Source organism: Monodon monoceros, unplaced genomic scaffold, assembly GCF_005190385.1.
Source record: "Monodon monoceros isolate NGI ecotype Baffin Bay Population unplaced genomic scaffold, NGI_Narwhal_1 Super_Scaffold_18, whole genome shotgun sequence".
In the NCBI taxonomy this organism is placed as follows: domain Eukaryota; kingdom Metazoa; phylum Chordata; class Mammalia; order Artiodactyla; family Monodontidae; genus Monodon; species Monodon monoceros.
In genome coordinates, this window is record NW_021703774.1 from 165,763,994 (window position 1) to 165,789,355 (window position 25,362).

The 25,362-nt window shown below is 46.0% G+C and overlaps 1 protein-coding gene across 1 annotated transcript; it reads right to left on the bottom strand.

Moving 5' to 3' along the window:
• Nucleotides 1-392: 392 nt before the first annotated feature.
• PLA2G5 (phospholipase A2 group V) lies at nt 393-23,731 on the bottom strand. The gene is made up of 5 exons (XM_029231196.1): nt 23,605-23,731; nt 12,503-12,552; nt 11,168-11,312; nt 2,159-2,265; nt 393-1,452 (listed from the first exon to the last, which is right to left on the bottom strand). Exons 1-5 carry the CDS (start codon nt 23,646-23,648, stop codon nt 1,328-1,330), a joined length of 471 nt encoding a protein of 156 aa, XP_029087029.1. The 5' UTR covers nt 23,649-23,731; the 3' UTR covers nt 393-1,327.
• Nucleotides 23,732-25,362: the final 1,631 nt, after the last annotated feature.

The following is a 25,362-nucleotide window of genomic DNA, read 5'->3' on the forward strand; positions in this document are numbered from 1 at the left end:
GAGCACAGGCTCCAGACGCGCAGGCTCAGTAGTTGTGGCTCACAGGCCCAGTTACTCCGCGGCATGTGGGATCTTCCCAGACCGGGGTTCGAACCCATATCCCCTGCACAGGCAGGCAGATTCTCAACCACTGCGCCACCAGGGAAGCCCGAACTCTATTTTTTAATGTCTTGCTCTGTGAAATCCCAGAACCTCAGCATCGCCAGGTCATCATCAAGGTAGCTTTGGGATTCCCAATTTACATCGCAAAAAACATTACAGTTTCTTTTTTTTTTTTTTTTTTTTTTGCGGTACGCGGGCCTCTCACTGTTGTGGCCTCTCCCGTTGCGGAGCACAGGTTCCGGACGCGCAGGCTCAGAAGCCACGGCTCACGGGCCAAGCCACTCCGCAGCATGTGGGATTTTCCTGGACCGGGGCACGAACCCGTGTCCCCTGCATCGGCAGGCGGACTCTCAACCACTGTGCCACCAGGGAAGCCCTACAGTTTCTTTTTTAAAGAGACCAGAAATCAGAGGGGTTCAGTAATGAGCCTGAGACCACACAGCTGGAGAAGCCAAGTTGGCATTCAAATGCGGCGCTCTCTGGTCTGGAAGCCCAAGACGGCACGATTGCCAATCATCTTCTCCCCGCTCCCTGGAGGAAGAATGAGGTCCAGTGCTTGGCTCGAGTGGACGCAAGGTTTAAGGAGATGAGCCCCAAAGAAGGCTTGGTACTCATCCCAGGAAACCTTCTAGTTACTAATCTGTACCTTCCTCCTCTGAGGGAACATGGTTAATGCTGGGTCTGGTGCCCCAACAGCAGAGAAAGAGGTGCAGGCAATCCTCCACAGCAGAGGAAATACCTGTGTGGTTATTATTAGTCTTGAGAAGGAATTTTATTTAATACCTATGTGGCAGAATTATGGAGTCACTTTTGCTTCCACTTCTGTGAAAATTCTCTACAGGATGGTAGTGATAACCCAACTGCAGAACTGAAAAGTCAATGCATCCCAGGAAAGCCTCCCTCCTGGAGAAGCAGGGCTATCTTCAGGGATGAGGAGAAACACAGCTGGCCTGGAGTGAAGGGCGAGCTTTCGGCACCAGAGCGGCTGATCTCACAAGTGGAGGCCGGGGACCCTGACCTTGCCAAGTCTAATGACCAGAGTCACTCTCCTGGAACTCTGGAGGATGAAGTGAGGCTGTGGGCCTCCTCCGAGCCCAGTGGAACATCAAGAAAGAATGAGGTCCCAGACCTGGGAGCCTCTCTGGGGATTCCAGCAGAGTGGGTAAGCTCTGTGCTGTAGGAGAGGGTGTAAGAATCTTGGTCCAGGAGGAGCTCACTGAGGCGACTAGATGCAGAGGAAGTTGGGAAAGTATTGATAAAGAGGGTTGTAGCTCCTCATGTTTCTTTTCAGGCAGTAGACGAAATGCCGGTCACAGGCGCAGAGCTGCATCTGGCAGAGGGACCCACGTTCTGCAAACAGGACACCAAATGCAGGATGAGGAAGAAGAGATGCTCTGTGACACTGACTCTGGACTTGCTTCAGTCAGGACTTGCTGCTAGCCTGAGCAGACTCCCCAGTCTCCTTCCTGCCCTCAGTCTGATGTGGGAGGCACAGCATCTACACTGGGGGTGCATAACCTGATGGAAGAGGCACAGCTGCTGCCCAGGGCGAGGTTTCAGCTGAGGGAGACACAACTCCTGCCCTCAGGGAGTCCCCAGTCTGATGGAGGACACGCATTCCCTCCCCATCAGACTGGGAGCTCTCAGTCTGGTGATGGAGACAGCCCTGTCTCTGGAGGAACTTCAGTTCTCAGAGCGGAGACACCATCCCCAGATTTAGCTTTGAACTCAGAAGGACCTGAGCTTGAATCCCGACTCTAGCTGTGTGCACTGGCAAGCCTTTGAGTCTGTTTCCTCATCTGTAAAGTGGAGACACTAAAGCCACCCCACAGCAAGCAAAAGGACATATGGAAAGCACTTGACTCCTAATACATGCTGAGTCTAAGATGTTTCCGCCCGCCCCCTAGAGGTCAGATACAGCTGCAATAATCCTGCCCCTGTTGCCCCCATCTCTGGCCCCCAAGATATAGACTGGCTGACCTCTTGGGGCACCTGACCTCAGAGGCAGCAGGGACCCAGGCTTTTCCAGTGGCCTGAATGGAAGCCCCAGCCTTACCACAGGTGACCAGGCCGCATGCAACTCTGTATCTGTACACCTGTGTCAAGGCATTGCAGCCTTTTTTCTCCAGCCGTGCGTAGCAGTGGTCATGCATCCAACAGCACCTGTCAATGCAAGAGATTTAGATCCTGAGCAGAAGGGGCCTGTCCCTTGAGCAGAGGCCACCATGGTTGGTGAGATCTGACCAAGAAAGAATCTCATAATATGGCTGAGTCCTTCCTGCTCTTCCATTAAGTCTGTCCCACACATGTACCAGTTCACGGACCAGCTCTTTCCTCCTGGGCCCACGGTGAGACTACATTTCCCAGCCCCCCTTGCAGGTATGTGTGGTCACATGACGAGGCTGGCACCCTGGAAAATGTACAGCACTTCTAAACCTACCCATAAAAAACTCCCACTGTAGGAGACCTTCAAGATGGCGGAGGAGTAAGACATGGAGATCACCTTCCTCCCCACAAATACATCAGAAATACATCTACATGTGGAACAACTCCTACAGAACACCTACTGAACGCTGGCAGAAGACCTCAGACTTCTCAAAAGGGAAAAGACACCCTCAGGAGACCTACACACAGAGGTGGGGCCAAATCCAAAGCTGAACCCCAGGAGCTGTGCGAACAAAGAAGAGAAAGGGAAATCTCTCCCAGCAGCTTCAGGAGCAGTGATTAAATCTCCACAATCAACCTGATGTACCTGCATCTGTGGAATACCTGAAGAGACAACGAATCATCCCAAAATTGAGGCGGTGGACTTTGGGAGCAACTGTAGACTTGGGGTTTGCTTCCTGCATCTAATTTGTTTCTGGTTTTATGTTTATCTTAGTTTAGTATTTAGCGTTTATTACCATTGGTAGATTTCTTTATTGATTTGGTAGCTTTCTTCCTTTTTTTAAAATATATATATATTTTTTTTCATATATATATATATTTTTTCCTTTTTCTCTTTTTGTGAGTGTGTATGTATATGCTTCTTTGTGTGATTTTGTCTGTATAGCTTTGTTTTTACCATTTGTCCTATGGTTCTGTCTGTCTGTTTTTGTTTTTTGGGGTTTTTTTAGTATAGTTTTTAGTGCTTGTTATAATTTGTGGATTTCTTTTTTGGTTTCGTTGCTCTCTTCTTTCTTTCTTTTTTATTATTTTTTAATTTTTAGTAGTTTTTTATTTTAATAACTTTTTATTTTATTTTATTTTATTTATTTATTTTTTCTCCCTTTTCTTCTGAGTCATGTGGCTGACAGGGTCTTGGTGCTCTGGCTGGGTTTCAGGCCTGTACCTCTGAGGTGGGAGAGCCAAGTTCAGGACATTGGTCCACCAGAGACCTCCCGGTTCCATGTAATATCAAACAGCAAAAGCTCTCCCAGAGATCTCCATCTCAAAGCTAAGACCCAGCTCCAGTCAATGACCAGCAAACTACAGTACTGGACACCTTATGCCAAACACCTAGCAAGACAGGAACACAACCCCACACATTAGCAGAGAGGCCACCTAAAATCATAATAAGGTCACAGACACCCCAAAACACACCACCAGACGTGGTCCTGCCCACCAGAAAGACAAGATCCAGCCTCATCCACCAGAACACACGCACCAGTCTCTTCCACCAGGAAGCCTGCACAACCCACTGAACCAACCTTAGCCACTGGGGGCAGACACCAAAAACAACGGGAATTATGAACCTGCAGCCTGCAGAAAAGAGACCCCAAACACAGTAAGTTAAGCAAAATGAGAAGACAGAGAAACACACAGCAGATGAAGGAGCAAGGTAAAAACCCACCAGACCAAACAAATGAAGAGGAAATAGGCAGTCTACATGAAAAAGAATTCAGAGTAATGATAGTAAAGATAACCGAAATTTTGGAAATAGAATAGAGAAAATACAAGAAACGTTTAACAAGGACCTAGAAGAACTAAAGAGCAAACACACAATGATGAACAGCACAATAAGTGAAATTAAAAATTCTCTAGAAGGAATCAATAGCAGAATAACTGAGGCAGAAGAACAGATAAGTGACCTGGAAGATAAAATAGTGGAAATAACTACCACAGAGCAGAATAAAGAAAAAAGAATGAAAAGAATTGAGGGCAGTCTCAGAGACCTCTGGGACAACATTAAGTGCACCAACATTTGAAGTATAGGGGTCCCAGAAGAAGAAGAGAAAAAGAAAGGGACTGAGAAAATATTTGAACAGATTATAGTCGAAAACTTCCCTAATATGGGAAAGGAAATAGTCAATTGAGTCCAGGAAGTGCAGAGAGTCCCATATAGGATAAATCCAAGGAGAAACATGCCAAGACACATATTAATCAAACTATCAAAAACTAAATACAAAGAAAAAATATTAAAAGCAGCAAGGGAAAAACAACAAATAATATACAAGGGAATCCCCAGAAGGTTAACAGCTGATCTTTCAGCAGAAACTCTGCAAGCCAGAAGGGAGTGGCAGGATATTTAAAGTGATGAAAGGGAAAAACCTACAACCAAGATTACTGTACCCAGCAAGGATCTCATTCAGATTCAACGGAGAAATCAAAAGCTTTACAAAGCTACGAGAATTCAGCACCACCAAACCAGCTTTACAACAAATGCTAAAGGAACTTCTCTAAGTGGGAAACACAAGAGAAGGGAAAGACCTACAATAACAAACCAAAAACAATTAAGAAAATGGTAGTAGGAACATACATATTGATAACTACCTTAAATGTAAATCAATTAAATGCTCCAACCAAAAGACATAGACTGGCTGAATGGATACAAAAACAAGACCCAAATATATGCTGTCTACAAGAGACCTAGGAACACATACAGACTGAAAGTGAGGGCATGGAAAAAGATATTGCATGCAAATAGAAATCAAAAGAAAGCTGGAGGGCTTCCCTGGTGGCGCAGTGGTTGAGAGTCCGCCTGCCAATGCAGGGGACGTGGGTTCGTATCCTGGTCCGGGAAGATCCCGCATGCTGCGGAGCGGCTGGGCCTGTGAGCCATGGCTGCTGAGCCTGCGCGTCTGGAGCCTGTGCTCTGCAACGGGAGAGGCCACAACAGTGAAAGGCCTGCGTACCACCAAAAAAAAAAAAAAAAAGAAAGCTGGAGTAGCAATTCTCATATCAGACAAAATAGATTTTAAAATGAAGACTATTAGAAGAGACAAAGAACGACACTACATAATGATCAAGGGATAAATCCAAGAAGAAGATATAACAATTGTAAATATTTATGCACCCAACATAGGAACACATCAATACATAAAGCAAACACTAACAGCCATAAAAGGGGGAATCAACAGTAACACAATCATAGTAGGGGACTTTAACACCCCACTTTCACCAATGGACAGATCATCCAAAATGAAAATAAATAAGGAAACACAAGCTTTAAATGTACATTAAAAAAGATGGACTTAATTGATATTTATAGGACATTCCACCCAAAACCAACAGAATACACTTTCTTCTCAAGTGCTCATGGAACATTCTCCAGGATAGATCATATCTTGGGTCACGAATCAAGCCTTGGTAGATTTAAGAAAATTGAAATCGTATCAAGTACCTTTTCTGACCACAATGCTATGAGACTAGATATCAGTTAGAGGAAAAAAATCTGTAAAAAATACAAACACGTGGAGGCTAAACAATATACTACTAAATAACCAAGAGATCACTGAAGAAATCAAAGAGAAAATTTTAAAAACCTAGAAACACATGACAATGAAAACACGATGACCCAAAACCTATGGGATGCAGCATAAGCAGTTCTAAGAGGGAAGTTTATAGCAATACAAGCCTACCTCAAGAAACAAGAAACGTCTCAAATAAACAACCTAACCTTACACCTAAAGCAATTAGAGAAAGAAGAACAAAACCCCCCCTAAGTTAGCAGAAGGAAAGAAATCATAAAGATCAGATCAGAAATAAATGAAAAAGAAATGAAGGAAACAATAGCAAAGATCAATAAAGCTAAAAGCTGGTTCTTTGAGAAGATAAACAAAATTGATAAACCATTAGCCAGACTCATCAAGAAAAAAAGGGAGAAGACTCAAATCAATAGAATTGGAAATGAAAAAGGAGAAGTAACAACCGACTCTGCAGAAATACAAAGGATAATGAGAGATTACTACAAGCAACTATATGCCAATAAAATGGACAAACTGGAAGAAATGGACAAATTGTTAGAAAAGCACAACCTTCTGGGACTGAAACAGGAAGAAATAGAAAATATAAACAGACCAATCACAAGCACTGAAATTGAGACTGATTAAAAACCTTCCAACAAACAAAAGCCCAGGACCAGATGGCTTCACAGGTGAATTCTGTCAAATATTTAGAGAAGAGCTAACACTTATCCTTCTCAAACTCTTCCAAAATATAGCAGAGGGAGGAACACTCCCAAACTCATTCTCCGAGGTCACCATCACCCTGGTACCAAAACCAGACAAAGATGTCACAAAGAAAGAAAACTACAGGCAATATCACTGATGAACATAAATGCAACAATCCTCAATACTAGCAAACAGAATCCATTAAAAGGATCATACACCATGATCAAGTGGGGATTATCCCAGGAATGCAAGTATTCTTCAATATACACAATTCAATCAATGTGATACACCATATTAACAAAGTGAAGGAGAAAAACCATATGATCATCTCAATAGATGCAGAAAAAGCTTTTGACAAATTCAACACCCATTTATGATAAAAACCCTCCAGAAAGTAGGCAGAGAGGGAGCTTACCTCAACATAATAAAGGCCAGATATGACAAACCCACAGCCAACATCGTCCTCAATGGTGAAAAACTGAAACCATTTCCTCTAAGATCAGGAAGAAGAGAAGGTTGTCCACTCCCACCACTATTATTCAACATAGTTTTGGAAGCTTTAGCCACATCAATGAGAGAAGAAAAAGAAATAAAAGTAATCCAAATCAGAAAAGAAGAAATAAAGCTGTCACTGTTTGCAGATGACATAATACTATACAAAGTGAATCCTAAAGATGCTACCAGAAAACTGCTAGAACTAATTAATGAATCTGGTAAAGTAGCAGGATACAAAATTAATGCACAGAAATCTCTTGCATTCCTATACACTAATGATGAAAAATCTGAAAGAGAAATTAAGGAAACACTCCCATTTACCATCATAACAAAAAGAATAAAATACCTAGGAATAAACCTACCTAAGGAGACAAAAGACCTGTATGCAGAAAACTATAAGACACTGATGAAAGAAATTAAAGATGATACAAACCAATGGAGAGATACACCATGTTCTTGGATTGGAAGAATCAGCATTGTGAAAATGACTATTCTACCCAAAGCAATCTACAGATTCAGTGCAATCCCTATCAAACTACCAATGGCATTTTTCACAGAACTAGAATAAAAAATTTCACAATTTGTATGGAAACACAGAAGACCCTGAATAGCCAAAGCAATCTTGAGAAAGAAAAACGGGCTGGAGGAATCAGGCTCCCAGACTTCAGTCTATACTACAAAGCTACAGTAATCAAGACAGTATGGTACTGGCACAAAAACAGAAATATAGATCAATGGAACAGGATAGAAAGCCCAGAGATAAACCCACGCACATAAGGTCACCTTATTTTTGGTAAAGGAGGCAAGAATATACAATGGAGAAAAGACAGCCTCTTCAATAACTGGTGCTGGGAAAACTGAACAGCTACATGTAAAACAATGAAATTAGAACACTACCTAACACCATACACAAAAATAAACTCAAAATGGATTAAAGACCTAAATGTAAGGCCAGACACTATAAAACTCTTTGAGGAAAACCTAAGCAGAACACTCTATTACATAAATCACAGCAAGATCCTTCTTGACCCACCTCCTAGAGAAATGGAAATAAAAACAAAAATAAACAAATGGGACCTAATGAAACAAAAACTTTTGTATAGCAAAGGAAGGCATAAACAAGACGAAAAGACAACCCTCAGAATGGGAGAAAATATTTGCAAATGAAGCAATTGACAAAGGATTGATCTCTAAAATTTACAAGCAGCTCATGCAGCTCAATATCAAAAAAACAAACAACCCAATCCAAAAATGGGCAGAAGACCTAAATAGACATTTCTTCAGAGAAGATATACAGATTGCCAACAAACACATGAAAGAATGCTCAACATCATTAATCATTAGAGAAATGCAAATCAAAACTGCAATGAGATATCATCTCACACCAGTCAGAATGGCCATCATCAAAAAATCTAGAAACAATAAATGCTGGAGAGGGTGTGGAGAAAAGGGAACCCTCTTGCTCTGTTGGTGGGAATGTAAATTGATACAGCCACTATGGAGAACAGTATGGAGGTTCCTTAAAAAACTAAAAATAGAACAACCATATGACCCAGCAATCCCACTGCTGGGCATATACCCCGAGAAAACCATAATTCAAAAAGAGTCATGTATCACAATGTTCATTGCAGCTCTATTTACAATAGCCAGGAGATGGAAGCAACCTAAGTGTCCATCAACAGATGAATGGCTAAAGAAGGTGTGGCACATACATACAATGGAATATTACTCAGCCATAAAAAGAAACGAAACTGAGTTGTTTGTGGTGAGGTGGATGGACCTAGAGTCCGTCATACAGAGTGAAGTAAGTCAGAAAGAGAAAAACAAATACCATATGCTAACACATATATATGGAATCTAAAAAAATATAAAAAATGGTTCTGAAGAATCTAGGGGTAGGACAGAAATAAAGACGCAGACGTAGAGAATGGACTTGAGGACACAGGGAGGGGGGAAGGTTAAGCTGGGACAAAGTGAGAGAGTGGCATGGACTCATATATACTATTAAATGTAAAATAGATAGCTAGTGGGAAGTAGCCACGTAGCACAGGGAGATCAGCTCGGGGCTCTGTGACCACGTAGAGGCGTGGGATGGGGAGGGTGGGAGGGAGACGCAAGAGGGAGGAGATATGGGGATATATGTATAACTGATTCACTTTGTTATAAAGCAGAAACTAACACACCGTTGTAAAGCAATTATACTCCAATAAAGATGTTAAAAAAAAACTTCCCACTCTGTCCTCCACTCTCTCTCTCTCCATCTCAGCTGGATGGAGATGACCCAGCCAAGGACTATGAGGCCATGGGGAAAGTCACGAGAGAGGAGAAACCTGGGTCCTGGGATTGATATGTGATTCACATGGTTAAATGAACAATAACTAAACTTCAATTGTGATAGCTGTGGGCAACTGCAGTTTTTTAAAATTTAGATTTACAGAAAAATTGAGAAGATTGTACCAAATGCTCCCTTTTACCCCACACCCAGTTTCCCCCATTATCAACACTTTTTACGAGTATAATACGTTTCTTACAGCTAACAAACCAATACTGATACATTATTAAATAAATGTTAACTAATTAAACAATAATATATCACTATTGATTCATTAATTGTAAAAGTCCATAGTTTCTTTAGATTTTCTCAGTTTTTACCTAAATGTTCTTTTCTATTCCAAGATCCAGTGATGGACACCATGTTACATGTACTTGTCCTGTCTCTTTAGGCTCCTCTTGGCTGTGGCAGTCACACTTTCCTTGTTTTTGATGCCCTTGACAATTTTGAGGAATGGTGGTCAAGTCTTTTGTAGGATGCTCTCCTACTGGGATTTCTTTGATGTTTTTGTCATGATGAGATGGGTTATGGGTTTATTTTGCTGCCCATGTTGTTCCAGTTTGGGCCATTAGGGGCTCTCCCAGTTGGCTCCTGTGCTCTTTGACATATTCCTATCAATGAGGGGTTTGGTTTGGGCTTGTTTTGTTCAAGCCCTTCCTTAATTTGGGGCACTACAAAAAGCTCCAGGTTCATCTTGTATATTTCCTGCCCTGTCCTAGGATCAGCCATCTCTCCAAGGAGTCTTGGTTCCTCTTATTGGAGAATGGTGTCAGAAACCAGGTCTGGGCACTAGATGCTGCTTATTGCTTCTGGGGTATTGTTTCTTTTAGGGCCCCTCAGACGACAGAGCAAAAAAAGTATGTATCTATATTAACCCACGTAATTACACATATCTCTACATATTTTTATATGTAGCCATCTGCATCTATATTCAGCTAACTAGGAGTTTATACTAAAGTCTCCAACTCTAATCCATTATCACATAGATCATTCTAGCTTCCTGTCCCTGCTTGTCTGGTCTGTAAACTCCCACTCCAGCAGTGACAAGCTTGGCTCCAACCATCTGCCCTCCATTTGTTTAAGACCCCCATCCCCTTATACATGTCTAGCTGTATAAGAATTGTTAACCCAGCAGGTTGTATTTTTCAAAGAGCAACCTCTCCCATCTCACATGTTCTTCTAGAACATTGTCACTTCCCAATCAAGAGGTGGAAACTAGGCCCCCTCTCTCTTAAAGCCTTTGTGACTGCCTTGACGAAGAGAACGGTGGAAGTGACACAGTAGAATTTCTGATGCTGGATCACAAAAACGCCATGCTCTTTTGTCATGCCGTTCTGGAACACTCACTCTTGAAACCCAAGAGGCACTGTGCTGTGAGGAAGTCTAGACAAGCTTAGAGAGGCTTAAGTGAGAGGAACTGAGGCCCCTGGCCCACAGCCTCAGCTGAGCTCCCAGCCAGCAGACAGCAACAACTTGCCAGCCATAGGAGTAATCATTCTAGAAAGCAGATCGCCCAGCCTCAGCGGAGCGGCCCAAGCCGAAGCCAGGTGGAGAAGAGACAAGCCATCCCGCCAGGCCCTGCCCAAGTGGCAGAATCTTAGCAAAATAAGGGGTTGCCATCGCTTTAGGCTACTACATTTTGGGGTGGTTTGTTATGTAGTGATAGATCAACTGATATATTAGGCACTGAGATTCGGAGAGTTACTAGATGTCTCTTGGGCAAGTCAGTTAACCTCTCTTAAGACTCAGTTTTCTTATCTATAAAATGGTGCTTTAATACTCATCTTTCAGAATTGATATCTAATTAGATGAGAAAATGTGGATACAGAGCCTGGAGCACAAAGGGCAGTTATGACAATTAACTCACCAATCAGTACAATCCTTGGGGGTCCCTCGACCCCCCCAGCCGCAGTAACAGCCGTAGAAGCCATAGCTCATCAGGGCGGGCTTCCTGGTCACCTGCTCAGTCATCAGCCTCAGCTGTAGCAAGCTCCCTGGGACAGCAGGCGCGCCTGAAAGACAGCCCAGGCAGACCCGCTCCAGGCCCACCTTCCCACGTGCTCCCTCCCTTTCTTCCACCTCGAGGCTCGGAGGGACCCATGTGTCCCTTTTTCATCCTCCCCATTCATGGGAGAGGAAGGAGAAACGTGAGGGCAAACAGAGAAGGGATTGGAGGTTTGGACGTGGACGATCCCAGCTCTGCCACTAACTCACAGTATGGTGTTAAATAGGTCACTTCATCTCTCAGAGCCTCCGTTTCCTTATCTGCAAAATGCGGGGGCGGGGGTGGCCTAACATGAACGCCTACCTTTTGGAGACGTCATGAGGGTTGAAAAAAGATAAAGTATGTAAATTTCTAGCACAGTGACAGACACATAGTAAGTGACCAAGAAATGTTAAGGTTAATGAATATCGTTATCAGTATGAAGCAGGCAGACAGGCACTTCCTGTCTCTCCTGATGATACACCCGTCCCTCCCCGCAGTTGACGCCTTCTGGAACGGGAGGCACAGAATCTTAGAGCAGCGTGGGACCCGTAGAGATCCCTGGAGCCAGCTCCCTCATCTTAGAGTTGGGAAACTGTAGCTCAGAGGGGAAGGTGACTTGCCCAGGGTTTTGCAGTGAGCCAGAGGCACTCTCCCACTCTCCCTGCAGTCTCCAGGCATCTGGCAAGGCATCAGTAGGACAGCCTGTCAGAGGTTGTATACATGGTGATGGGGCTGCAGGGGAGGCCTAAAGCCAGGCTCCCCCCATGCTGGGCAGTTCCCTCCAGCTGGGAGGTGGCAGCAGGTGGGACATGTAGAAAACCTGGACAGGCCTGAGCAGAGAATGCCCAGGAATTGTGGAACGGAATATTTATATAAGGATCTTGTGTTGTGATAGTTTTATCGTATTTTATTTGGCATCAAAGTAAAAAATCTGCCTCCCATGTCTACAAGCCCCATGTCTTCCACGTGGCACAATCTTTCCATATCCCCTCCTAGAATCCTGCCGCAGCCCAACCCGTGGACTATTCTGTGTCACAGATAAGGAGACAGAGGCTCGGAGAGCCCAAGGCTCTTGCTGAAATCGACATGGTCAGGGTAGGGCCAGGATTCAAAATCAGGTCGCCAGGACTTCCAAGACTGGTCTCCTTTCCACTACCTTATTGTTCCTGTGGGGTGAAAGGTCAAAAGTTCAGAGGTCTCGGGGCAAGCACTTACTACAAGCCAGGAACCAAGCCAGTGTGAGGAGGCCCTTCATCTCCATGGTTCTGGAAAAGAAAACACAGCCCATGACATGTCGATCGGGAGAGGCCCTCATGGCCCATTCAGACCCACTCCTGGCTGGGGAGGGCCACTCCATGGCCCGCCAGGCCCCACCCTCTCAAGTTGGGCAGTAAACAGGCAACAGCAGCTGGAAAAATGAGGCAAAAACCTCAAGGAGTTGACCCAAGGGGTCCCTGGGAGGAGAGGGGCACCCTGGGTCGTTATCCCCATTAGAGATGGGAGAGAATTTTCCCATGGCAAATACCCCCAACACAATCGCTCCTTCCTGAAAATTCTTTTTCAATTATATTTTACAGCTGTGTTGGTATAAAAACAAATACAGTCCAGGCTGGATTCATTCTTATACGTTCATTATATTATATTATTTTTTCTCCTGATTTTAAAAGAATTTAAAATTAAAACATTTTCATGGGCCCCAGGCACCATGTCTACCTACAAAAATAAGTCAACCCTGGGTACTCACAACAGCTCTGAAGGGTAGGTATCATTGTTCTGTAGGGGAGCAAAATTTGAACCCCAAAGTGTGTCTCTTTGGCATAAGGATTAATTTAGGCTGATTAATTTTAAGAAACAGAAGATTAGGGGAGTCTTTCTTTTTACCTCTCCCTTAGCTGCCTCAAGGATTTAGATAAAGGTTCTGTTCCCGGCACAGAACTATTATAGAGGTATCTGTAAGGAATACGGGAATAGCTGTGGCTGGAGAAACTTGACAGGGCCTAGAAACCAGAGCCGACCCTGTGTTGCATAGTCTCTGCAGGCCCAGCAAACATTTGCATAACAAACACCTGCTTTTCCAACTCTATGTGAATTGCCTTCCTCTCCTTTGAAGTCCCAAACCCCTACCCCCAACATCCTCTCTGGTCTTGAGCAGAAGATCGTATTTAAGATAAGGGCTTGGGCCATTTTGGTGAGTTCCTTAGTTTTCCTGGGTCTCTCCCATGTGTACGTGTTACTAAACTTTTGTTTGACTTTCTCCTGTTAGTGTATCTCATGTCGATTTAATTCTTAGACCAGCCAAGAGAACTTAGAGGGGTAGAAAATGTCTTCCTCCCCAACAGTTCTCATTTTGCCAGTGCAGAAATGGAGGCTCAGAGAGCTCAAACAACCTGCCAGAAGTTACGCAGCTGATAAAAAGTGGAGGTGACGTTCAAACCCAAGCCTGGCGCGTCGCTCACTGCCGCATACATCCTCCCTCCCTAGAGGGATGTGTTCCCCTCTGAGCGGAGTGGGCTAGGGTCCTTCACATGCTCTACCCCATGGGCCTGGAGGCCCCAGCTTCCCTCCCCAGCATCTACCTTTGACAAACGCATGAATCACTAGGCGCAAGTCCAAAAAAATCACACCCAGAAGGCAAGGGAAATTCCTTATGTCTCGGGCCAGTGATGGATTCTATCTTGGCCTCTTAGGAGTTCCTTACCAGTGGCTGCCTGCTTCCCTTTCCTCTCTGGATCCCAAAGTCCTTGTTCACCCAGAGCTGCTCAGCTGACCTATAGTCTGCCAGGATTCCACTCCGATGCCCTGCTGTCTCTGATCCCTGAGTTCCGTGGTCACTCTGCCAGAGCTCTGCCCCGGGCCCTGGTACCTCCTGTGGCCTGGCTCCAAACACACAACCTCCAACTCCCCAGGGCTCCCAGCAGCTGGGCTGGCCTCTCCATGCCATCCTTTGTCCAGCAGCTCCTCTGAGTTCCAAGAACATTCCTGAGGGTTCTGTCCGCCCACAGCCTCCGCTCTGAGGGCTCTAAACAGACAAGGAAAATGACCCTAGACCTTACCCTTCCAAGCCAATCTTCCTCACTGCTTCCTGGAGCTGTAACAGGAGGAGGACACCAGCTACCACGTACTGGGCACCTAAGACATGCCAGACACCATCCACTGTCTCCTTAAACCTGCAAATGACCCTAACACGTGGGTCCAGTGAAACCTACTGGCAGTGTCTGCCCTTTAACAGGCATTTGTTGAAAGAGAGAATAGCAGTTGTGGACTTTACAGGCGAAGAAATGGAGCCTCAGGAAGGGAAAGTGAGTTGCCCAAGGATTCAGCCCAGGACTGTGAATCTACTCCTTTGACTGACCCTACTCCACTGCTCTGAACAGCCCCTGTGAACTAATCGACTTGCTCATTTTCTGTATTGCATGACACTTTAACATCTTGGGGACCTTGCCGGGCTGGAAAGAGACAGCGCCTCCAAGACTAGCTAATCCCTAGATAAAGCGAAAGACTCTCCTGTGAGCGTGGCTTTCAAGTGCAAACCAACCGATCCTAAACTCCCATGCCCAGCCACTTCCTCTATCTCAATTTCACACTCCCAGCCAATATTTCCCCTGGCCTAAATCACCCCAGGGCCGGGACCAGACCACCAGGGACCACCCCTACGGCCTGAAGTCCACTGAAATTATTCAAGCTAGCCTGTCCTAAACTGTTTACCCTGGCCTGTCTTGCCTTAGCCACAGAAGACACAATGCAGGCTCTGGGCCATGCTTTCCCTCATTTCTTCTGTCTCCTGATCAACCCTGGTGCTTCTCTGTGTGGCCCTGCTAGGTGTGGTACGTCCCCTTCTCTTGGAAACTGTAACAAACTAGCTTTTAAATGCAATTGTCTCCTGATCTGTTGGCTTCACCATACCTGAAGAAAATGAAAATCAAAATCCGAGGTGCACATTAGATCATCTTGGGACATGGCTGTTGTTGTGAGGGAGCAGTGCCAGGTCCCACACAGAGGAGTCTGAAGGTGCACAAAAGAAGTTTCACAGAGGACGTGGCAGAGGCATTGAAATAGCTGCTCTGGAGGCCGGGAACGTGGACAATCAATGGATCCCAAAGGAGGCTCCCAGCAGAAGGATGTGTGGTTGGATATTTTTATCAGGCAACCACGGAGAAGAATGAGCGAGGCCAAGAGATAATTGTGGAGTGGAGCTCTGGCTGCGGTAATGTGAGGTGGGGAGAGTGGAGACAGACAGCCTGACAGAAGCATGGAGACATAGGGCCCGGGGAGTGGCCGGGTCACTGGGGAGACAGGTCCTCCAAGTCTACATACAGCAGGCCCCCTGCTCCCAGGACCACCACCCCCGCATCCCAGTTCATGTCTCCTGGATGGAAATGATCAACAGCACCAAACCCCCACTATACAGAAGGTGCTACTGAGACCTCCCCGAAATCTAGGGGAGGCCATGAGGGGCCAGGGGTCTCCTCTCACAGCCCCGTCCCTCTATATGCCCTGACCCCACCCACCTCGGGCAAGGCAGCCCCCAGAATGAGATTCCTCACCAGTGACACCTTCTCTCTGTCCTCGGTCTGGAGTAGAGGCAGGAGCTGGGCCCAGCTGGTTTTAAGGGCCTCCCTGCCCACCTCTTACACCCCACCTGGGCCAGCTCCAGGATGCATGGTAACTCTTGCAGAAAGCCTTACTTCACCCCTCAAGACCACTGGGGATATCTTTCCTGTCTGCGCTCAGAAGTAGCTATTTCCTGAAGCACGCCAGACGCCTGGGAGGCTTCCGGGAGAGACACAGAGGAGGGAATAACCACAGTCAGGGTTATTCTCCATCGATGGCCCATTTTCCCTGACACACACCCCCTCAACACACAATTTTCTGAGAAGTGTGGGTGTGAGCTCCTTCCTCTCCTCGCTCTTAACTTCCTTTCCTCTCCCCCTCCCCTCACGGCAGTATCAGAGAGAAGCCCCTCCTTGGGCCCCGATGAACCCTTCTCTTCCCAGGACCTAAGCACCAGGCACCCGCGGGAACGCTGTGAATTCATTTCAATACGGAAAGTACTTATCGAGTGTCTAATCCCTGCCAGGTTATTGCTGGGGATCCACTGTGAATAGGACAGCTTCTCTTCTGGTTGGGAAAACAGATAGTAAAGGCATCCAGTAAATATACAGTATGTCCAAGGGCAGTAACTGCTGTGGGGAAAAGTCCTCTCTGTTCTGCATTTTCATTTCTTTTTCTCAACCAATTCCTTCCTCTGCCTACAGGTATACACAAGCTTCACCATCCTAAACCAAACAGAAGGAAGCCAAAACAACAAAAAAGGAAAACATCGCTTGCCTCTGCTGACCTCTCTCCAGCTCTTTTTCCTCTAAAAGCCAAAATTCAGGACAGAGACACCTCCTCTTGTCCATCACCCACTCTCTTCTGAACCCCTTGCTGCGTACCTTTTGTTGCATCCCTAAGCCAGCTCTCAGGGATCCCCCAAAGCCTGGCATTGCCCAAGCTTGGGCTTCTCTTGAACACTCCATCCCAATGATCACCTCCTCCTTCTTGAAACTCTTTCCCTCTGGCCTTCAAGAGGCCACAGTCTGCCATCTGTCCTCCGGCGGCTCACCCCCCATCTCTGTTGACCCCCAAAGGCAGATGTTTTCAAGGGACCTGCTCCTCCCTCTCTACCCATCTCTCAGGGTGAGTTACCCGTGTACAGGGATTTAGGTCTTATTTCTAGGGAGATGTCCCGAGATATCCCAGGTCAAGCAGTATCTGGCACTAACTCTCACTCAACAATAAACTTTCAGCCCAGGGCAACGATAAACTCCCAGCCCAGACCTTGGAAATGCTTTGCTTGTCCTACCAAGTGACTTTAAAACATGGAATTAGTAGGGCTTCCCTGGTGGCGCGGTGGTTCAGGGTCCACCTGCCGACGAACGGGACATGGGTTCGTGCCCCGGTCCGGGAAGATCCCACATGTGTTCATCAGTAATGGGACAGGGAGTGCCTTGAGAGCAGAAACCATCTCTTCTGTAAACACGTGTTTGAAGTGCTCAGCTCAGAGCCTAGTCCATAGTAGTTGCTCAGTAAATGTTGTATAAGCACATTAAAGGAACCCATCCCAGGATGAAGAGGTCACTGAGGGCTTTCTAGAAGAGGAGGCACCTGGACTGAATCTCTAAAAGTAGGTTTGAGAAATTGGAACCCTTGTGCACTGTTGGTAGGAATGTAAAATGGTACAGTTGCTGTGGAAAACAGTATATGGCAGTTCCTCAAAAGTTAAAAGTAGAATTACTATACACCCCAGCAATTCCACTTCTGGATGTGTTCCCAAAAGCATTGAAAGCAGAGTCTCAAAGAGATATTTGTACAATCATGATGATAGCAGCATTCTTCACGTAGCTAAAACATGGAAGCAACCCAAGCGTCCACTGACAGGTGAATGCATAGGTAAAATGTGGTGTGTACATACAATGGAATAGTATTCAGCCTTAAACGGGGAGGGAATTCTGAAATAAACCAGTCACAGAAAGACATAGACTGGGCTTCCCTGGTGGCACGGTGGTTAAGAATCCGCCTGCCGATGCAGGGGACACAGGTTCGAGCCCTGGTCCGGGAAGATCCTACATGCCGCGGAGCAACTAAGTCCTTGTACCACAACTACTGAGCCTGCGCTCTAGAGCCCGCAAGCCACAGCTGCTGAGCCTGCGTGCCGAGAGCCTGCGCACCGCAACGAAGAGTAGCCCCCATTCACTGCAACTAGAGAAAGCCCGTGTGCAGCAACAAAGACCCAATGCAGCCAAAAATAAAATAAATTGATGAAAAAAAAAAAAGACTGTATGATTCCATTTACATGAGATACTTAATCAACATCATAGAAACAGAAAGTAGAACAGTGGTTGCCAGAGGCTGGGGGAGGGAGAATGGGGAGTTAATGTTTAATGGATGCAGAGTTTTAGTTTTATAAGATGAAAAGAGTTATGCAGATGGTTGGTGGTAATGGTTGCACGACACTATAAATCTAGTTAATGCCACTGAACTACATACTTCAAATGGTTAAGATGGTAAATTTTAGGTTATGTGTATATTACCACAATTTTTAAAAATGAAAAAAAAAAGAGAGTGAGAGAAAGTGGATTGGAGTTCACCAGGACAAGAATGTGAGGAAGGGCATTCAGGTAGAAGGAACAGCACATGCAGGACTCATAGGCATGAATTATAAGGGCTCATTCAGGGAACTGCAAACAGATGGGGTAGCTGAGGGTGTTAGGCAGCGATATTCTAGTAAATATTTAATAAATGACCCTCCAGTGGGGTAAAAAGCCCTGATTTTTGACGTTTGCCAATTTCTGTCGTGTAAATACTCTCACCCTGTGCAATTTCATGCAACTCACATCATGTCACTGAATGTAGAGCTGGGAACACACACTTACCAGGCAAGGATGCTTGGTAGCTAAGAGCCCGCATTCTGGAAGTGCCACTTATCAGCTGTGACCTCGGGCAAGTGCTCTGCTCCTCAGTTTACCCACCTGAATAATGGGGTGAATGATTTTACCTGCCTCATCCCTATGTTCTGAGTTGATACATGGCAGGCGTTTAGAATTGTGCTGGCACAGAGTAAAGGCTCAATTCATGTCTGCTCTTCTTCCTAGGAAAGACGGACATGCGCGCTCTTGACTTCTCAGAAAAGGGGACCTTCTTTACGTGTACAGTAGGAATTTAGGAATGGTGGGAAAGGCTAGCTGAAGAGATGCAACTGGGTGTGTCAACAAAGAACCTTAGGTGTCAGGCTAAGGAGTTTTACTCTTCTGCTGAGTGTCCCAGAATGACCTCCATCAATAGCAAGATGATGTGACTTCAATAAGAAGAGACTGAATAGGTCTTATCCTAAGATCCCCAGAACTGAAGCACACAAGGACAGGGGTGGGTGACACAGCTCAGCAATCACATGTATGATCCCCAAGCCTGGTACCAGTCAGATCACAAAAGCAACAGCTGTGTCGGCAGTGACGGCAGGAGTGGGTGCCCAGAATGAGGTCCTAGCTGACCTTACCTGGAGGGGAGTGCCTGTTCCTGAGCCCCATCTCCAGGAGGGCTTCTTGAAAACTGGGGGTGTCTGGGTCACAGGATGCCTGTCAGATAGATGGAATGGGGGCCGACTGGTGTTTGGAAGGGGGTTTGGGGTATCCAGCCTCTGTCTCCAAACTTCTGAAGGATATTCAGGGGTAAAAAGCAGCATCATTGTCCCACGTGGCTCCACTGCAGAGCTGGCCCCAAGTGTGGGCACCCCAAGGAGTCAGGTTTGAGCTAGAGACAAGAAAGATTTTTCTAGCAACTCCAGTGTCCTGGGGAAATAATGAGCTGTCTTGGGAGTGGTGAGTTTCCTGTCCCCAGGGGCACTTTTTAGGAACAGAACTGTAGTAGGGGCAGGGGGGACGGGGGGGAGGGGGGAGTCATGCCCTCACATGATTTCACAGGAAAAGGAGGTTTCTTTAGGTGTTGGGAACACGAGAGCCTCATCAGAAACACATGAAGTCAGTCATGCCAGTTACGAAGATTAGGTTCATAGGTTTGTAAAAGTGTAGAAAAAATATTACATTTTACCAAGATTTAAAAAAAAAAACCACAGAAAAATCAGGACCCCTTCAGTTGCTCTATGGCATGGAAAAACCTGTCAAATATTCTCTGCTCCCCACCTTCTTGGGGGTCCTGCCCCAGCACTGATTCACGCCCAAGTCATGTCCAGGGATGTTGCGAAGAGCAACATCTATTAAGTCGGACACGTGCTGGATGAGCTCCAGGGCCGACATTCTGTGACAGTGGGTGCTCTCATGTTAACCTGTTCTTGAACATTCCAAGCTTTTCTACTGAGGACTTTGGCACTTGCTGTTCCCCCTGCCTAGAATACTGTTACTTAGCAAGACATGGTGCTCTTCATTCCTAATCCTCTAGGTCTCATCTTAAATGACACCTCTTCCAGGAGGCCCTCCCTGACCATCTACCCAAGGTAGCTCCTCCTCCTCCCATTAATCCCATATCACTGTTTTCCCCCTGCACAGCACTTACCACCATCTTTTTTTTTTTTGATGTTGTATGCAGTATATTATTCAACAAAATTTTTTTTCCTTCTGCAAATATACAGATGATTTATCTACTTAGGTATAAATGATGAAAATTCTATATAGTTGAAATGATTTCATATTCAGTGATCATATTCCTCAAGATTAAACCAACAAATCATAGAAATATTCTGACCCAACTCAACAAACTACTAAATTGGACTTTTTTCCCTTTATAAGCTTTTGCCAATTATCAACATTCAGCTAACTTTAACTTCTCCCATTAACCTAGCCAAACCTAAGTAATTTAGCAATCTCTCATGCCCATTTTACCTTTCTACAACTCAGCCCTCACAGCACTTTGACATCATCTTTCACTCTCTTTGATGTATTTCTTTACTTGTTTATGACATCCCTCTCCTACCCCTTCCCCTAGAGAGCAGGAAACTTGTCAGTCTTGCTTTTCATCACATTATCAGCCACTAGCCCAAAGCCTAATACATATTCGTTGGTTGATACTTATTTGTGGAGTAACAGCAATTGGATTGGTAAACCAATTAACTCCGGAGGGAGTAGCAGTCTCACTGGATTTCAGCCATTCTGTAGGTTGGCAGTTTGCTCTAAAGACGCACACAGCCAGCCCAGTCTTGGTCTCAGTCTATTGGTACATATGTAACAGGCTCAGGTTCAACTTTCACCAAAACTTTTGCTAAAAATGCAATCCAGACACCTACTTGGTAGCAAGGACATGTTTTGCTTTATCTTTGAAAAATCAATTCAGCTGTTCGTTCTTGGGAAGCATTCCCTGAACGAGTCTTCCTTTCTGACTCTGTTTCTGTTGGTCCCTCCATCTGGAATGGAGGGACCAACATCACTCTCTTTTTCACCTGGTAAAAGCCTACTGTTCTTCCATGCAGTAATGCCACCTCTTTTTTGGAGGCAGGAGAAGCCCTAGAACAACCTATGGCTCTGACTGGCAAGACCCAAGACCTAAGAGCAAAGCTTCTAGGCTCCTGATCCTGAGATACTCACGATTCCAGGCCAATCCGCTTGTCTTCAACCCCAATCCAACCCAGCAACCATTTCCTGAGCAAGTCCTGTGGACAGAGCTGCAGTGAGGCACTAAGGAAACAGACGCAAAGCGAAATCAAGAGATGGTGATCCGGCGCCTGTCTGTTAGCATGGGGGAGATGAGAACAGGGCTTTAGAATGCCCGCGGCACCTAGAAGAACGTTTGAACTCCTTCCCAGCGCTTAAGAGGAGGAGCCACCTCTTCCAGACGCCTCCCTGATATCTGCCTGGCAGAGTTCACAGCCTCCCCTTCTGTTCCTGGGTCGATCGGTCTCACCTCTATGACAGCACGGGCCACAAGCTGCCAAAGTACCCCGGCAGGTCCGTGGCCGATCAGGCCCTGCTGCCACGCCTCTCCAGGCTTGCCTTGGATCCGCACACAACCCAGCGCTTTGCTTGGAAGAAGACTGATGCCAACCCCTTCCAGTTCTCAGACACACCGTCTTGTGCTCTCTCTCTCTCTCTCTCTCTCCACCCCGTACTCGCCTCCCTCTCTCTCTTTTTCCCTCCTTGTCTTTCTTCTTTTACTCCCCCCCCACTTTCTTCTCTTCCTCTATTCCTTCTCCTCTTTCTAGATTTAACACGCTTAGCATTCAGTAACTCTTTTGTGAGCACCTACTATGTGCCAAGCTCTGTTCTGGGGAAAAGCAATGAACAAAACAGATGAGAACTCCACGCTCATGGCCCCCAGAGACCTTGCATTCTGGTGGGAGCAGACAGAAATAGACAAGTCAATAAATAAAATATATAGAGTTTGGCAGGTGTTGATAAACACTGTGGAGAAAAATCAGGAAAGGAGGAGAGTGGTGTGTGTGTGTGTCTGTGTGTTGTGGGGAAGAGGGCTGATGGTGGGAGCAGACAGTTTGAATAGGGTGGCCAGGAAACATCTCAGGGCAGAGGGGACATGAAGGAGGGGAGGGAGCAGGCTGTGGGGACACCCTGGAGAAGAAGGCTCCAGGCAAAGGAAGTACAAAGGTCCTGGAACAGAGGCATGCTTATGAGTTGGAGAAATAATAAGGAAATTAGGTCTACCTTTGCCAAAAAGCCTTCTTCTGGACCCATCGTCCTGCCCCAAACTGGAAAAGTTCTGCTTCTCTGTGTTCTCCCAGCAGCCTGTGAGCTCCCACATCATAGCATCAATCACAGTACATTACAACGTCTCCCCACCAGACAGGGAGCAACTTGGGGACTTTTGACTTTCCAGCACCCAGCATAGGGCTTAATACATATTTATTGACTGTCTAACTGAATCAATCAATGAATAAACAAACTAGGCTATGAATCCTGGAGGGTGTCTCATTCATCTCTACCCCTGGCAGCATCTAGTACACAGTATGGCACAGATTGGGCCCTAGAAAAAAAATGTTTGTTGAATGACTAATAGAAATAGCTAATGCTTATTAAGCACAGACACCATGCTGAGTCCTTTATGTGGCTTACCCCATGTATCCTTAAAGTGATCCTATGAGGGAGGCACTACTGTCAGATGCAGTTTGCATATTAGGACAGCGAGGCTCAAAGGAAAAGAAATGACTCACCCAAACCAGACAGCTGCTAAGTGGCAAAGCTCTGAGTTGAACCTCATTAGTTTGACTCCCAAGGCCATGTCTGCTCAGCCCAAAGCTAAACTGCCTTCCAGAGAAGACGGCCTGGGAGTGGAGGGAGGGAGGAGTAGGGAGAGATAGAGGAAAGGAGAAGAAAGATCTCCCTATACAGGCCAAGAACAGCATCTTCCCCATCTCTGTATTCCTCTCCACATGTACCAAAGTGTATGGCATACAGAGGAGTTTAGTAAAAGTTAAGGAATATTAAGTAGATGTTGATGATTCCTTTTCCCAAAAAGGAATAGTTTTGTGTGGTTTAAGTTAAAGAGAAATTCCGGCAAGGCCTCAGATTAACACGAACAGAAGTCCCAACTTGAATCCTACGGATGACCCTGCCCAGCTTTGCCCCTAATCTTAGGAATGATCTTCTGGGTAACCTCCATCTCCCTTTAGGTGTGGCCTTGCCTCTTTAAGAATGACACAGCTCACAAGGTTTGACACATTCTGGGTAAAGGACCCTGCAGCCCGAGGGATCTCCTCTTACAGGGTCTGTGCCTTGCCTACCCCTCCCAGGGCCCCCTCTTTGGCTTCCTGGGCCCCATCTTCTCCAGTCTCACCCACTCCAGCTGGTTGGCCTGCAGCCTCCATGCCCGCAACTGACCTCTCTGGCCTGGCCTCAGCTCCTGTTCCCACGAGCAGCGTCATCGGGCAGAGCCTGGAGCCCCAGGCCCTGCTGGCTCCCCTCCTGCAGCCACAACGTTGGGGTCCACGGGCTGCGGATCCCAGTGGATTCTAGGCTTCCAGATTCTTAAAGTCGTGAATGAGAACGAGTGGTGAAGACAGGCCTGGAGGTGGTGAGAAGGAACTTCTGCCCAGACCCAGCCGGGCATCCGCCTGCTCAGCCCACAGCTGCCCTGGCAGGTGCAGGAAGTCCAGCAAAAGCCTGGAGCCTGGAACTGGCTCTCCTGCCAAACAAGCCTGGGCAGTCACCCAGAGAATTCCAATGAGGGTTGATGTGAGTCCTGAATTATCCAGGTCACAGCCTTATCCGGTTTCACAGGCTTTGCTAATCTCCTCAAGCCTGGAGGGATCACCCCCACCCACCCACCTCCTGGGTCCTGAGCTCAGAACTTTCTTAAGGATCCGACAGTCTGCTAAGTAACTCGACTATTTTAGTCCCTGGGGTCCTCAGCCTTGACGGAGGCAGAGGCCTGAACACAGAGCCTGGGGATGGATGGGATGCCTAGGAAAACAGATGGGGAGGAAGGTGGTCAGAGGGGGAGGTACTGGAGCCGTCAGGGAAGCAAATGTACTTCTGGAAGTGAGTTCTGAGAGTGGGGACCAGTGGCCAGAAATCAGGTGGTGTCATTCATTTCTGAATACCTACCATCATTATTTCCTGAATACCTACTGTGTGCCAGCTGCTGGGCTGAGAGGCAGGTACAGAGATGAATAATGGAGGGGGCGGTGCGGGAAGGTCCTTGCTCTCAAGGAGCTCAGAGTTTAATGATGGAGACAGAGCAGGAATGAGCACACCACCGAAAACACTGCAGAAGTGCCGGGATAGATACGCCCAGAGCAGCAGCGGGGAGAGGGAGGCCCCGCCCAGCCAGCACAGGCTGGGGACTAATAACTCAGCAGCCACAATAATGATGGTAGAATTAACGTTTGTGGGCACTTACTGTGCACCCTGCTAAGCGCAACACATGATTTATCCCGTCTAACATAGGCATTAACTCCGTGGGGGAAAGGGCTATTCAGACAGTGATCCAGGAACTTGGCCAAGGTCACACAGCTAACCAGAGCCTCCCGTGAGCTTAGAAGGACCCTTTATTCAGATTGGCAGGCCCTGCTTTGACTGGTATAGTCCTTGACACAATACAGATACTGTCTTTTTTTTTTCTCATCATCAGAGAGGGAGATAAAAGCCTTAACCACTTTTCAGAATGATTTCTATTCTTAAGAATAAAATTTAAAATAACTCTGATTAAAAATAATTTTTATCTCTTTCTTTGAGATTTTGTCCATATTGGCTTTTATTTTATTTTATTTTATTTTTTAGAATTAAAGCCTTAAAGATTGAATTGGAATTCTTCCTTGACGCTTCTTCTGCCCTATTTCCAGCCTTCCTTCCCTATCCACAGATAAACAAATCATGAAATTGAGGTGTATCCACAAAATTAATAACATTATTTCCTGGTTTTTATTTCTACACAAATGGAATAACAGTGAACTTAACATCTTGCAAGGTGCTTTTTTCACTCTATCCACATTGATCCCTATACAACTGATTTAAGGTATATAACGAAAAAGGCAATGTTGGGTCATAGACTATCCACATGTTTTCTTAAAATTTTATTTTGAAAAATTTGAAATTGACAGAAAAGTTGCAAGATTCATGTAATTAATACCCATAAAT